Source organism: Pundamilia nyererei, unplaced genomic scaffold (genome assembly GCF_000239375.1).
Source record: "Pundamilia nyererei isolate P.nyererei 1_Seehausen unplaced genomic scaffold, PunNye1.0 scaffold00339, whole genome shotgun sequence".
NCBI classification, from domain to species: Eukaryota; Metazoa; Chordata; class Actinopteri; order Cichliformes; family Cichlidae; genus Pundamilia; species Pundamilia nyererei.
Window position 1 is genome coordinate 231,106 of NW_005187740.1, and position 15,346 is coordinate 246,451.

At 46.1% G+C, this 15,346-nt stretch overlaps 1 protein-coding gene across 1 annotated transcript in view; it reads right to left on the minus strand.

Annotated features, from left to right (window-relative positions):
* LOC102199992 (BCL-6 corepressor-like) overlaps positions 1-15,346 on the minus strand; it is an 84,144-nt gene that overhangs the window by 54,714 nt on the left and 14,084 nt on the right. Inside the window, exon 2 of the mRNA XM_005752028.1 lies at positions 4,833-4,912. Within this exon, the coding sequence (XP_005752085.1) occupies positions 4,833-4,835 (3 nt within the window). The 5' untranslated portion in view covers positions 4,836-4,912. The remainder of the gene's footprint in view (positions 1-4,832; positions 4,913-15,346) is intronic.

A 15,346-nucleotide genomic window follows, 5' to 3' on the forward strand; every position in this document is an offset into this window, starting at 1 on the left:
ATGTTCCCAGAACCTACACATCCACCTCACTAAGTCGAGCAAAGCGAAAGGAACTGTGTTTATTCTCAGATGCATCTACTAAGGCCATAGGAGCTGTAGCCTACTTAAAGGCAGTTCAAACAGATGGGAAGGTCGAGGTTGGGTTCATAATGGGCAAAGCAAAACTAGCCCCACTGTTGGAACCTACAATACCAAGACTTGAACTATGTGCAGCCGTCTTGGCAGCAGAAATGGCTGACCTCATTCAAGATGAGTTGGACTTAGACTTTGATGCAGTGCACTTCTATACGGACAGTAAGGTAGTGCTTGGCTACATTTGTAATGAGTCAAAAAGGTTTTACACATACGTTCACAACAGAGTACAGCGCATTCGCCAGTCATCAAAGCCAGAACAGTGGCATTATGTGCACACAGAGGAAAATCCAGCAGACCATGCGTCTAGGTCACTGTCGGCATTCCAACTAAAAAAGTCCAGCTGGTTCACCGGACCACCCTTCATCCACCATCCTGCCGCAGAGACAACACAACTGAGTGGAAGGTTTGACCTGATTGAACCAGATAAGGACTCAGAAATTATACTAGAAGTAAAAACTTACGTCACTCACCTCCAAGTACTCATCTGTAAGCGTTTTGAGCACTTTTCTACTTTTCAGTCTTTAGTCAGAGCCATAGCAAATCTTATCCACATTGCAAAGTACTTCAATGGGACTAATCCAAATAAAAAATGCAAAGGCTGGCACAAATGTCATCTGCCTCAAACTCCAGAAGAGAATGCTCAAGCAAAAACTGTAATCTTCAAAGAGACACAGAAGGCATACTTTGAAAAGGAACTTTCTGCCCTTGATGCTGGCAAGCCAATCTCAAAACAGAGCCCCCTCAAGAAGCTCAGCCCAATGTTACAGGACAGTCTCATTTCTGTTGGAGGCCGACTCAAACACGCAGAAATTGAGAGTGTTGAAAAGAGCCCAGTAATTCTTCCAAAAAACAGTCACATCTCCCTTCTGCTCACTCGCCATTACCACGAGCTAACAAGGCACCAAGGTCGTCATCTGACGGAAGGAGCAATCAGAGCTGCTGGGCTGTGGCTTTTAGGCGGCAAAAAACTAGTCAATTCAGTAATCCACAAATGTTTAACCTGCCGCAAACTACGTGGAAAACAAGAACAACAACTCATGGCGGACCTACCCCTACCACCTGAACGCCTAAAAACTTGTCCTCCTTTCACCTACGTCGGCCTTGATGTCTTCGGACCGTGGTCCATAACAACCAGGCGTACCAGGGGCGGAGTAGCTGAAAGTAAGCAGTGGGCCATCATGTTTACCTGCATGAGTTCGAGAGCTGTGCATATTGAGGTAATCGAATCTCTGGACACATCCAGCTGCATAAACGCCCTCCGCCGCTTCTTCGCTCTGAGAGGCCCCGCCAAACAGCTGCTATCTGACCGTGGCACCAATTTTATTAGCACTTCAAAGGAACTTGGAATGGATAAATCACTCCAACCGTACCTAACTATCCAAGGCGGCAGTTGGGAGTTTAATCCACCACACGCATCCCACTTGGGAGGCTCTTGGGAGCGCATGATCGGAGTCGCCCGCAGAATCCTGGACTCCATGCTACTACAAAATAAGGTTCAACTGACTCACGACGTGTTATGCACACTCATGGCTGAGGTTACAGCCATAATAAATGCAAGGCCGCTCGTCCCAGTGTCCTCTGATCCAGAGAACCCTTTCGTCCTATCCCCTTCAATGCTCCTTACGCAGAAATCTTGCCTCCTATCCCCACCTGGAGACTTTTCGGATAAAGACCTCTACAACAAACAATGGAGACGGGTCCAAGCCCTTTCCAACCAGTTGTGGACACGCTGGAGGCGAGAGTATCTACCCACATTGCAGCAAAGGCAGAAATGGACCGGGTCACGCAGAAACCTCCAAGTTGGTGACCTGGTTCTGCTCAAGGACAAGCAGGTTGCACGAAACAGCTGGCCCATGGCCAGGGTCACTGCCACATTCCCAAGCAAGGACGATCGAGTAAGGAAAATTGAGGTAAAGACATGCAATCAAGGGTGCATAAAGACATTTATGCGACCAGAAGTTATCCTCCTCATGCCAAAAGACTGAATGCATAATATTTGTTTAGCTTAGTGGCCTCCCGAAGCCAGGCGGGGAGTGTGTTGCCCTTAAGGCATTTCTCTGAATAAATAGGTTCATAAGTTTGAAATAAATAATTCTAAAAAGATTTGCCATTAAAAAATTAATATGTGTTGTTAAAATGAAGAATTCATGCTTTACATACGTTTTAGTTAAAAGGAAAATTTCGCTAAAATATATTTCCTGTTCTGGCGGGGCACTTCCGGTTCCGGTCAAGTACTTCCGGTTTTTGGTCAAGCACTCGGTTTTGCTGAGAAACAGGCTCCTCATGCTAAAGGCAGTATGGAGATGTAATCAAATGCCATCTCCTCCGAATTATCAGGCTGGAACGCCGTAAGTTACTTTATATGACAGTTTATACAGATAACTTTGGATATTAATGTATATTTTTCTAACATGAATGTTTTAGTAATGTACTTTATTGATGTAAACATGCCTGTTGAGATGGAGTTTATTTTCTGTCATTTCAGTTTTCACCACATGTTCATGGAGACAATTAAACAAGCTGCAACTAAACTCCAGGGTCTTCATTTGTGGTTTAACTCGGTGTCACCAACATCCTCGTTGAAAACACTACAGGCAATATGGCCTACAATCCAAATTGCGGTATAATTTGAAGCATGTGCGGTAACGATATATATTGCGATAAATAGATCTTTTCTGTATACCAGCGGTCCCCAACCCCCGGGCCTTGGACCGGTACCGGTACCGGTCCGTGAGTCGTTTGGTACCGGGCCGCGAGAGTTGAGGCTCAGGTGTGAAATGTATAGTTTTCAGGGTTTTTATTGGTTTTCAGCGTTATTTTGTTATCGATTTTATCGTTAACTCGGTTTTCCTGGGTCTTTTCACGTGTGTTATGAATAAATCTTCGGTACCGGTACTAGTTTTATTTTGTTGCATTTAACCTTAAAGGCCGGTCTGTGAAAATATTGTCGGGCATAAACCGGTCCGTGGCGCAAAAAAGGTTGGGGACTGCTGCTGTGATTGCTAGCAACACAGCTATGTTAGCATAACATAAACACAGTGACGCTGGAGGATGAATGTTAACTTTTTTCCACTCGATGAAAGTTAACGGGAGGGTTCCTGATGATTAGGGACAAATGCAATCGCATGGCAAGATGCTGTAAACTAACTAAACTTCAGTCAGGAGAACAGCTGAGTAAATCCATCCACAATATGAGGCTAGTCATTAATATGCTGCAACAACATGGGAATAGAGCAGCTGCGAGAGAATTTAACATTAATGAATCAATGGTATGAAAGTGGAGGAAGCGCAGTTTTTGGCTTTCCTCATATTCCAAAACGTGCTTCGTCTCTTCGCTATTACTGTCGCCAGGCATAATTTGCAGATAATATTTTTCTGCTTAACATCCAACTGCTTAAACCCAAACCAGGTGCATATGACCGGCATCGCACCGTTCTTCTTTATGAGCACCGTCTCCTCCTCTTCATGCTTGCAGCCGCTGTGATGCTTTCAGTCAAAACAGGTGCAGCTTGATGACACCATCAACATGTGCTATCGTGGTAGAGCAGTATAGTCAAAATCTCTATCGTTGGCCAAATTCATATTGTTTCTACCGTATACCGTTTATACCGCCCACCCCTAGTGAACACACTTGAGGTTGTAGCGCCCAAACTTTTGACCATTCTGCCAATAAGGTTTGCTGTTTTTTCTAAACGCACTCTAAACGGCACCTATTTGCTTGTTGCTGTGTTGTGCTACAGTGTTGAGATGTACGCAGACACCAACAGATATATACCAACAAACAACAACAAAGCAACACCACAATTAAGGAAATTTGATTCACATGTCCAAATTTAGAAGCAAACAAGCTACCCCAGGGCATGCAGCCTGATTATTTAATATCATATGTCCTTCCTCATTTAGGATGGACATATGATTTAATTAAATCAAATTGCTGATTTAATTCTCTTCAGTGTTGCCCCTCACCTAGAAGCTTTTATGGTATAAATCCTAGTTCAGATCTTTCTCTGAGAGAGTTACTGCATTCACAAGATTTTCAGAACTTGTAACCTCAAATTTAAAGTTGAGGTCAAAGTCACCGATATTTTTAGTAGCTACATCTATGGCATCAATTTAAAAATTATACTTGACTTATTGTGGTCACAAAGCTGGCCATCCCCATTGCCCACCGGTGTGGTGAAGACAATATGCAATCAGCCTTTCAGGTGTGACGGAAAATACTGTATGCAATTTTTGGTTTTGTTAATTATATCTAAAATCACCAACCTTTGTTCTTGTTTTTTGATGTTTTACTTTGGTAATTGTGGTCACTTCCTTGAAAATTCAACTCAACAAATAATTAGCTTCTAAAGAGTAACTGCCAAACAGTTACTCTGAAACCACTGAGGTCATGGCTTAGACTGCTATTTCATGTCACGAAAAACTCATGGAAATATTGGCTCCAGTAGCTGTCTAGGGGAACAACAATCGACCGATCGATCTTTGTTGCTTATCCAACATTTTCATTTATGTTTCCCGACTCCTGTATCGTAAATACCAAACTCAGACTTTCTCTAAAAATCTTACATAAAGTTGAAAAAGTTTCATCATCATTTCAACTTCATTCTGCATGGAGTGATTATCACTTAAGTTCAGTCTGTAGGTAAAGCTCCGACAGCTCAGAGGAAAATGAACTTGAAATTGAACTTTAACCTTACCATGCTGCGGGCCTGCCTTCCGCTGGTTTCTGCTTCAGACGGAGCCGTCTGCCTCAAGGACGCCGCTCAGCCCACCATGTCTGTAGATGGAGAGAAAAACCACATGAGAGCAGGTCAGACTGAAACCACATGAGGTTTCTGCAAAGAAAAAAGTCTCACTGTGTAACACAAATCATTTCCTTTGACATTTTCACTACATTTCTTTCTTTCTTTTTAACCAGAGCAGGGATACTTCAGAAAACAGACTCCGTTTGATTTGTTGTACACACTTTTACACACACTACACACAAATTTTAACCTTTGTGTTTTAATTAAGCTGATGAACTAAAAGATCAGTGAATTCATAGAATTGCATTAAATATAAAAACTCCAGAGATTGTCATGGGCATTTAATGTGTGAATAGCAAGAAATATCATCTGTAGTGTTGTGCAATTTGTTCACATGCCTGAAAAACACGAGTTCAAACAGGCAGGAGTTGTTGCCTCCTTTTCAAGTAAGAACTTCACATAAAGTTTGGAAGCATTCCAGCTGCTGTCGTACAAAAGCAAACCTAATGAAGGTCTGAGAAGACGATACTTTGATAAAGTGAGCACAGGTGTTTGGAGGGTTGTGAAAAAAGTCAGTAGTAACTGGAACATCTGGTTTAACTATGCATTTTTCTTTCTATTCACATCAGACTTTTGTCCATGTCCATGTCAGATTTCACTGAAAGTTCTTCAGTATTAAAACTTTAAATGAAGTCAATCAGTTACACTCATACACAAGTTGACCTGAAGAAGATCTGAGAACCAAAATGTTGAATAAAACACCAGGTGGTGAGCTGTTGACAGCTCAGCACCTCTCTTTACCCACGTATCCAAGAAATATGGCTGCAGGTGTGATGATATGATTACAAAATCAGTCATCGATCCGATGTGGGTACAGGTGCCAATTGGACTTATGAATACCTTCATTATGGATAAGCTGTGGTTAGAACAGAAGTTCAATAACAGAACACCAATAGGGGTACAGATCAGACAGGTCGTTCCTTTCATTCACAACCCTCAAGGTATAACCATCAATGCCCATGTGAGAGTTGAAGTCCCCCAGCAGAGCAATAGAGTCCGTAGATGAAGCACTCTCCAGCACTCCACCCAGTGACTCTAAGAAGGCTGGGTACGTTGAACTGTTGTTTGGTGCATAGGCATAAACAACAGTCAGGACCCGCTCCCTTACTGAAGGCAGACCTGGGGACCACAACAACATAGTTGTTGGGGAAAGAGGGGAAAACCTCTGTCAGAGACGTGACTTTCTGATAAAAAGACAAATGTTCCAAATTCTACAATAATGTCAATAGATTTTTTTATGCATCTGAGCTACAGTGCTGTGCAGAGTGTTGAGACAGCCTTCAATCCTCCAAGTTTTTTATTGGCTGTTTTTTTCACTTCTTTTCAGTCCAGTCCTTGTACCTGGCCATTTTCAGAGGGGTATTTTTTGTTTGTTTACCCACTTAACACCGGCCTATGAATCATTCAAGCAGAAAAAAGTGTGTCAACACATAACACACACATCTTAAATTGTGTCTCTGGGTTAGTAGCAGCATGTCACAAAAGCACATAATTTCTTCCAATTTCTTGAATGGCTGAAACATTGAATCTTGTTAGAAGCTGAATTCTGTAAAATGCCAAAAACAACAGTCTGATAGAGATAAAATAGTGTTTCTGCACTAACAAGTTGATTCCCAAAGAATTATTAGCTCAGGGGTGGCCAACTCCAGGCCTCGAGGGCCGGTGTCCTGCAGGTTTTAGATATCACGCTGGGTCAACACATCTGAATCACATGATTGCTTCGTTACCAGGTCTCTGAAGAACTTCCAGACATGTTGAGGAGGTAATTTAGCCATTTAAATCAGCTGTGTTGGATGAAGTACACACCTAAAACCTGCAGGACACTGGCCCTCGAGGCCTGGAGTTTGACACCTGTGTATTAGCTGAAAGCTTGAGGTATCTCAGCATGGTGTGCAGCGAGTACTTACAAAAATTTGAGGGAAGAATGGTTTCAGTGGAAGGAAAGAAGCTTTTCTTAAGAAAGGGAAATTGGAAGAAAGGGCTGAGGTATGCCAAATTATACAAGAACTGGATTTAAAATCAGTGTGTGATGTATGCGACACAGGAGGTAATAGCAAAGGGAGTCGACTGCCCACCATATAGCCAAGGACTCCTCCACAGTGCTGTACCGCTTGGACAGCTTCCAGCTAATGTAGAGCATGGGCCGGTCAACCCCCCGTACCTGCTGGGACAAAACGGCCCCCAGCCCTCTGTTCGAGGCGTCAGTCTGCAGAACAAAAGGGAGGGAAAAGTCAGGAGTGTGGAGCAGCGGCTCTCCACAGAGAGCTTTCTTCACCTGCACAAACACTGCCTGGCACGGCCCCATCCACTGGACCAGATCCAGAGCACCCTTGCGGGTGAGATCAGTCAAGGGGCTGGTCAGCTCCGCAAACCCCGGCGCGAAACGGCGGTAGTAACCCACCAGCCCCAGGAATCGTCTCACCGCCTTTTTCGTCTTGGGGCGCGGGCAGGATGCTAGAGCCGCCGTTTTCTCTACCTGTGCCTACCCCCCAAGTGGCACCTCAAATACTGAACCACCCTCCGTCCAACCGCACACTTCTTCGGGTTGGCCGTGAGCTCCGCCTGCCTCAGGGACTCCAGTACCGCGGCCACCCGCTACACATGCTCCGCCCAGGTGTCACTATGGATGATCACGTCATCCAAGTAGGCGGCAGCATACGCAGCGTGTGGACGCAGCACCCGGTCCATGAGGCGCTGAAAGATGGCTGGGGCTCCAAACAAGCCGAATGGAAGCGTGATGAACTGGTACAAACCATATGGAGTGGAGAAGGCCGTTTTCTCCTTGGACTCTGCAGACAAAGGAATCTGTCAGTAGCCCTTGGTTAAATCCAGTGTCGTGAAAAAATGGGCCGTGCCTAACCGGTCCAGGAGCTCGTCGACCCAGGGCATGGGATAAGCATCAAACAGTGACACCTCATTCACTTTGCAATAGTCGACACAGAACCGTATAGACCCATCATTCTTCACCACGAGAACGATGGGACTACACCAGGCGCTGTGTGACTCTTCTATTACTCCCATCTTCAGCATTTCAGCCAATTCCCTCTGAACAATTTGCCTTTTGTGTTCAGGGAGCCTGTAGGGCCGTGAACGCACTGTCACGCCAGGCTGTGTTTCAAAATGATGCTCAATGAGAGACGTTCGGCCGGGCAGGGGGGAGAACACGTCCGCAAAGTGCTGTTGCAACACTGCAACATCCACTCTCTGGGCCTGTGTGAGATGGTCATCACAATGGAGGAAGGCGGGAATGATAGAATTTGGTACCTCCAGCCCCAACTCATCTCTCCCCTTAACCAGGCTCACCAGAGAAGCAGACTCAGCCTCCCTCCATGCTTTCAGGTGGTTGAGGTGATAAATCTGCGTGGCCCCTCCCCTGTCCGACCGTGCGACCTCATAGTCAACGTCCCCCACTCGCCGTGTGACCACAAAGGGACCTTGCCATTTGGCGAGTAACTTTGAGCTAGAAGAAGGGAGTAATACAAGCACTCTGTCTCCCGGTGAAAATTGCCTGAGTCTAGCTCCTCTCTCTGTTATACAGGCACTGCTGACGCTGCTGAGCCTGGAGCAAATTCTCCCATGATAACCTCCCCAAAGTGTGGAGTTTCGCTCTCAGGTCCAACACGTACTGAATCTCGTTTTTTGCGGGACTCGGACCATCCTCCCAGCTTTCTTTAATTAGGTCGAGCACCCCACGTGGCTTCCTGCCGAACAGCAGTTCAAAGGGAGAAAATCCCGTGGAGGCCTAGGGCACCTCCCACACTGCATATAACAGAGGGTCTAACCAACGATCCCAATTGCGTTCATCCTCGTGAATGAACTTTTGAATCATGGACTTTAAAGTCTTATTCAGTCGCTCCACCAGCCCGTCAGTCTGAGGGTGGTAGACGCTGGTCCGAATAGATTTAATGCCCAACAAGTCATACAGTTCACACAGTGTGTGAGACATGAACGACGTGCCCTGGTAGGTCAGTATCTCTTTCGGGATACCGACTTGGGAGATGACCTGAAACAGAGATGGTTCGCAGTGGCACGGCTTCCAGGTATTTCATTGCATAATCCACCAGAACTAGTACAAAGCGATAACCGCGTGCACTCCGGGGAAACGGCCCGATGCCAATACTTTACGTTCAAACAGGACCTCCATTAGAGGGAGCGGGCGCAAAGGCGCTTTTGGAATGGCCAGCTGATTAACAAGTTGGCATTCCGGGCAGGACACACACCAGTGGCGCACATCCACAGGTGTTTGGAGGGTTGTGAAAAAAAGCCAGTAGCATTTTCACTTGTATGGGAAGCTTAAAATGTACTGGAACATCTGGTACATTTTTCTTTCTATTCACATCAGACTTTTGTCCATGTCCATGTCAGATTTCACTGAAAGTTCTTCAGTATTAAAACTTTAAATGAAGTCAATCAGTTACACTCATACACAAGTTGACCTGAAGAAGATCTGAGAACCAAAATGTTGAATAAAACACCAGGTGGTGAGCTGTTGACAGCTCAGCACCTCTCTTTACCCACGTATCCAAGAAATATGGCTGCAGGTGTGATGATATGATTACAAAATCAGTCATCGATCCGATGTGGGTACAGGTGCCAATTGGACTTATGAATACCTTCATTATGGATAAGCTGTGGTTAGAACAGAAGTTCAATAACAGAACACCAATAGGGGTACAGATCAGACAGGTCGTTCCTTTCATTCACAACCCTCAAGGTATAACCATCAATGGAGTCCAAATTATACAAGAACTGGATTTAAAATCAGTGTGTGATGTATGCGACACACACACACACAGACACACACACCGCTTTTGCTCACGTTTCCGTTTTTATTTATAATAACAATGAGCCGTGACAGCTCGTCCTGGTCCAGCCCGCCTCCCGCTCGACTCTGCCGTCACTATATAGACACACAGAAGGAAAACACTCATGACACAATCGCCACCACCTGCTGCTCACCGCTCCACCCCTCCCCTGCAGCTACGCCAGGGACCACACCTCCGTCACACAGTGGTAACAGGTCTGATAGAGTGATTTTTAGGATCAAATCATCATCAGTATGTACAGAAGAGGTCCAACATTGTCTACAGCCATCTGTAAAACATGGTGAAGGCTCTGTCATGGTTTGGGGCTGCATTTCAGCCAAGGGTGTTCGGGAGCTTTGTTAAAATTGCTGAATTATGAACACAGAAAAGTACGGTGAGATTTTCAACCACAGTGCAATTTAATTTGGAAAGCATCTGATTAACAACAGTTTCATTCATTTTTCAGCATGACAATAATCCAAAACACACTGTTAATGCAGTAAAAAACATACCTAGATAGAAAAACATACAATGGAACCCTATCAGTCATGGATTGGCGTCCCCAGAGCCCAGACCTCAACATTGTTGAAACAGTGTGGGATCATGCTGACAGAGAACAGAACAAAAGGCAGAAACATCCAAAGAAGAGCTTTTATTGTCCTTCAAGAAGCCTGGAGAACTATTCCTGAAGACTACTGAAAGAAATTATAAGCTTGCCTATAAGAGTTCAGGCTGTGCTGAAGAGTGAAGGTGTAAAGGTGTCAAGGTTGCAAAACAGCTGCAAGCTGTGTTAATGCAGCTGAAGTGTTGCACAAAAGCCTGCTGCATAATGTGAGCCCACCTGTACCTTATGATTTTACTTTCACTCATAAAAGGTTAAAAAATGTAACGAGTTAGAGAAAGTCAATGTAGTCTGGTGCACGGTTTGGGCTTCATTTCAGCTGCGCTGACAGTGAAGCACACACACTCGCAGACACACACACCGTTCTCTGTCTGCAGCCACATAACGACGCTCGACATCTGTGTGTGCGCGCCTGTGTTTTATCGCCCAGCCGGAGGACTGATAAGGCACGTCGCCTCTTTTCCCGAGGAACTCATAATCCAGCGGAGAGAGAAAACGTATCAGCGCTGCTCGGCAGACACGCACAGAGCTCCCTGACGAGCTGCCACACACACACTCACACACACACACAGAGTAATTGATGGCTGTTAGGGAGCTGGGATTTCAATAACGGCTCTTATCTCCAGACCGCTGAAGGACAGCTGTGTGTGTGTGTCTGTGTGTGCACACGTGTTTGAGTGTGTATGTTCAAGTCTTTGTATGCTTGTGTGCACACATTGCAGTACAAAAACCGTCAAAGTGAGGACATCGTGGCTGCTTCAGACTTGGCATTAGCATTCACGTTAGCCTGGGAAAGCATTACGTCAAGTGTTACCAACACAGCTGGATCTGCTCACTGGGAAATTTATTGGCACAATTTGAGCCAAATTCTCAGAAGAGGAGGAAAGTTTTCTTTCATGTTTTTTAGATCTGTATTTTGAGTCTGATTTACTTTTCACAGTATAAAAAAGATGTTTTTAACAAAAATACAAATTTTTTTCTTTGTCATCTCTTATCTATGTATTATTTTCCATATCTCAATTGGGACAGCAGCATTGTGACGTCTTTAAGCCTTCTCAGGCAAGAGATGATCTTCAATAATTTCACTGGACATCCAAATTAGCCAGCATCCCCTCTCTGTAAGGTCGTAGTGTCACATGAATTTCTTGTAACCATTTACTGAAGATCAGGCTACGTCACAGACTCTAAAGTAAAATAAAATGTATAATATCTTCCAATAAAACTCTGTGACTAGTTTAAAAATGTTGAAATACTAAAAAACATCAAAGCGCACAGTAAACTCACATAGGCTACAATAAGCCAACTAACAAGTTTTCATATTTTTTTCTGGTAAACATATTTAAAATGTGTCAAAAATCTCCTTGAATCGCTACCTTATCATGGTGGAGGGGTTTGTGTGTCCCAGGGATCCCAGGGGCTATGTTGTCTGGGGGCTTTTGCCCCATGGTAGGGTCTCCCATGGCAAATTGGTCCTGGGTGAGGGACCAGACAAAGAGCGATTCAGAAGACCCTTATGAAAAGGATATCGAGGGAACAGTTTACCCTGCCCGGGACAGGGTTACTGGGGCCCCACCCTGGAGCCAGGCCCGGGGAGGGTGCCCGAGGGCGAGCGTCTGGTGGCCGGGCCTTAGTCCATGGGGCCCGGCCGGGCACCGCCCGAAGAGGAGACATGGGCCCATCCTCCCGCAGGCCCACCACCCGCAGGAGGCGCCATAGGTGCACCTAAACGCGTAGTGAGGGTGTGCTGGGAACGTCTAGCACAGGCCCCAGTCCGCGAGATCTTCAACGCACACCTCCGGCAGAGCTTCAACAGCATTCCGAGGGAGACTGGGGACATTGAGTCCGAATGGACCATGTTCAGCGTCTCCATTGCTGAAGCTGCTGCATTGAGCTGCGGCCGCAAGGTGGTTGGTGCCTGCCATGGTGGTAATCCCCGAACCAAATGGTGGACACCAGAGGTGAAGGGAGCCACCAGGCTGAAGAAGGAGTCCTATCGGGCTTGGTTACCCTGTGGGACTCCGGAGGCAGCCGACAGGTATCGACAGGCCAAGCGGAATGCGGCTCGGGCAGTGGCTGAAGCAAAAACTCGGGTGTGGGAGTAGTTCAGAGAGGCCATGGAAAAAGACTTTCGGACTGCCTTGAAGAGATTCTGGCAAACCGTCAGGCGTATCAGGAGGGGAAAGCGGTGCTCTACCTGCACTGTGTATAGTGCTGGCGGAGCGCTGCTGACGTCAGGCGGTGGAAGGAATACTTCAAGGACCTCCTTAATCCCACTGACACGTCTTCCGAGGAAGAAGCAGAGTCTGGGGATGAGGGGAATGACCCACCAATTTCCGGGGGCGAGGTCACTGAGGCAGTTAAACAACTTCTTGGTGGCAGAGCCCCTGGTGTTGATGAGGTCCGCCCCGAGTTCCTGAAGGCTCTGAACGTTGTAGGGCTGTCCTGGTTGACACGCCTCTGCAATGTTGCGTGGAGATCAGGGGCAGTACCTGTGGACTGGCAGACCGGGGTGGTGGTCCCCATCTTTAAGAAGGGGGACCGGAGGGTGTGTTCCAACTACAGGGGGATCACACTCCTCAGCCTCCCTGGGAAAGTCTATGCCAGGGTGCTGGAAAGGAGAGTTCATCCGCTAGTCGAACCTCAGATACAGGAGGAACAATGCGGTTTTCGTCCTGGTCACGGAACACTGGACCAGCTCTTTATCCTCTCGAGGATACTTGAGGGTGCATGGGAGTTTGCCCAACCAGTCTACATGTGTTTTGTGGACTTGGAGAAGGCGTTCGACCGTGTCCCTCGGGGTGTCCTGTGGGAGGTGTTGCGGGAGTATGGGCTGTCTGGCCCATTGCTACGGGCCATTCGATCCCTATACAACCGTTGCAAGAGCTTGGTTCGCATTGCAGGCAATAAGTTGGACTCGTTCCCGGTGGGTGATGGGCCCCGCCAGGGCTGCCCTTTGTCTCCGGTTCTGTTCATAATTTTTATGGACAGGATTTCTAGGCGCAGCCAAGTGGCGGAGGGCTTTCGCTTTGGTGGCCTCAGAATCTCATCTCTGATTTTTGCAGATGATGTGGTTCTGTTGGCTTCATCGGGTGAGGGCCTCCAGCTCGCACTGGAACGGTTCGCAGCCGAGTGTGAAGCAGCGGGAATGAGGATCAGCACCTCCAAATCCGAGGCCATGGTTCTCAGCCGGAAAAGGGTGGAGTGCCCATTCCGGGTCGGGGATGAGTTCCTGCCCCAAGTGGAGGAGTTCAAGTATCTCGGGGTCTTGTACGCGAGTGATGGGAGAAGGGAGCCGGAGATCGACAGACGGATTGGGGCTGCAGCTGCAGTAATGCGGACGCTGCACCGGTCCGTCGTGGTGAAGAGGGAGCTGAGTGTAAAAGCGAAGCTCTCAATTTACCGGTTGATCTACGTCCCTACCCTCACCTATGGCCACGAGCTGTGGGTAGTGACCGAAAGAACGAGATCGCGGATACAAGCTGCAGAAATGAGCTTCCTCCGAAGGGTGGCTGGCCTCTCCCTTAGAGATAGGGTGAGAAGTTCGGCCATCCGGGAGGGGCTCAGAGTAGAGCAGCTGCTGCTCCACATCGAAAGGAGCCAGCTGAGGTGTTTCGGGCATCTGACAAGGATGCCCCCTGGGCGCCTCCTGGGTGAGGTGTTCCAGGCATGTCCCACCGGGAGGAGGCCCCGGTGCAGACCCAGGACACGCTGGAGAGATTATATCTCTCGGCTGGCCTGGGAACGCCTTGGTATTCCCCCGGATAAGCTGGAGGAGGTGGCTGGGGAGAGGGAGGTCTGGGTCTCTTTGCTTAGGCTGCTGCCCCCGCGACCCGGCCTCGGATAAAGCGGATGAAGATGGATGGATGGATGGACATATTAAAAATCTTCTTTTTTTTTCATGTGCCAGACCAGATCATTTCTTATCCAAATTATTCTATAATTTCTTCAGGACTTTATCCTCATAATCATGTGAAATGCAAAATATAAAATCTACAATCAACACTTTAGAAGCTCAAACTTTAACTAGCTGTAGCAGTGCTGTTAGCATTATGCTAGTAGATCGGTTGGCACACATGTCAAACTCAAGGCTCTGCAAACAAACCTGGGCCTTTGTAGATTTTAATTCAACCCACAAATGAACTTAGATTTGGACTATTTTTTACACTCAAAGACAAAACTATGATCAATGACACTTTACCTTTTCATTGAAATGTCTAACAAAATAATAGAATTGTATCCCTTTTAGCTTTTCCACGATGAATTTTCTTATTCTCCATAGTGCTGGAAGTAGCTAGAAGTGATGATGAAGTTATTTTTTATTCATTCTTTAGAGATTTTATGTAGACAGAAGGTCACATAGCACATAAGTCCAGGATAATTACTAAAGCATATAAATAAATTACATAAATATCAGGCAAGTGTTGAGATTAGATGCTAAAAACATGCAATGTTATAAACGTCTGTGTGGAACCTCTTCAAACAATAAGCCAAAGATTTATTCCCGTTTAAACTGCTCATATGGAAAAGAAATAGTAAAAACATATATGTGATTACTCATGGAAGTGGCCACTTTCTCATTACTTTCATACATTGTTTTAGTAAGTATCCAAAACATACAAGTTTCATTATATAATTTTTCAAGGGATCCTATATCTGTTTTCACTCTTATATGCTTTTCATACAAGTTTCACACAAGACAGATACAAACTTTATAAGATTTATATATATCTTTTCCATATGGGTGGACAGGTAAAGCTAGCAGGTCACAGGACCGCCACTGCTATATCTTTGCTACATCTTTACTCAAAAGGGTGGATTAAGTATGACTGAAACTGACTGATCTATTCACTTCTTTGTTGCTACATATGTGACAATGCATCAGCAGCAGGAGGGTCTGTTAGGCTTTGCTAGTATTTCACCTCTGCTACAGTGGGGCAAAAAAGTATTTAGTCAGCCACCGATTGTGCAAGTTCCCCCAC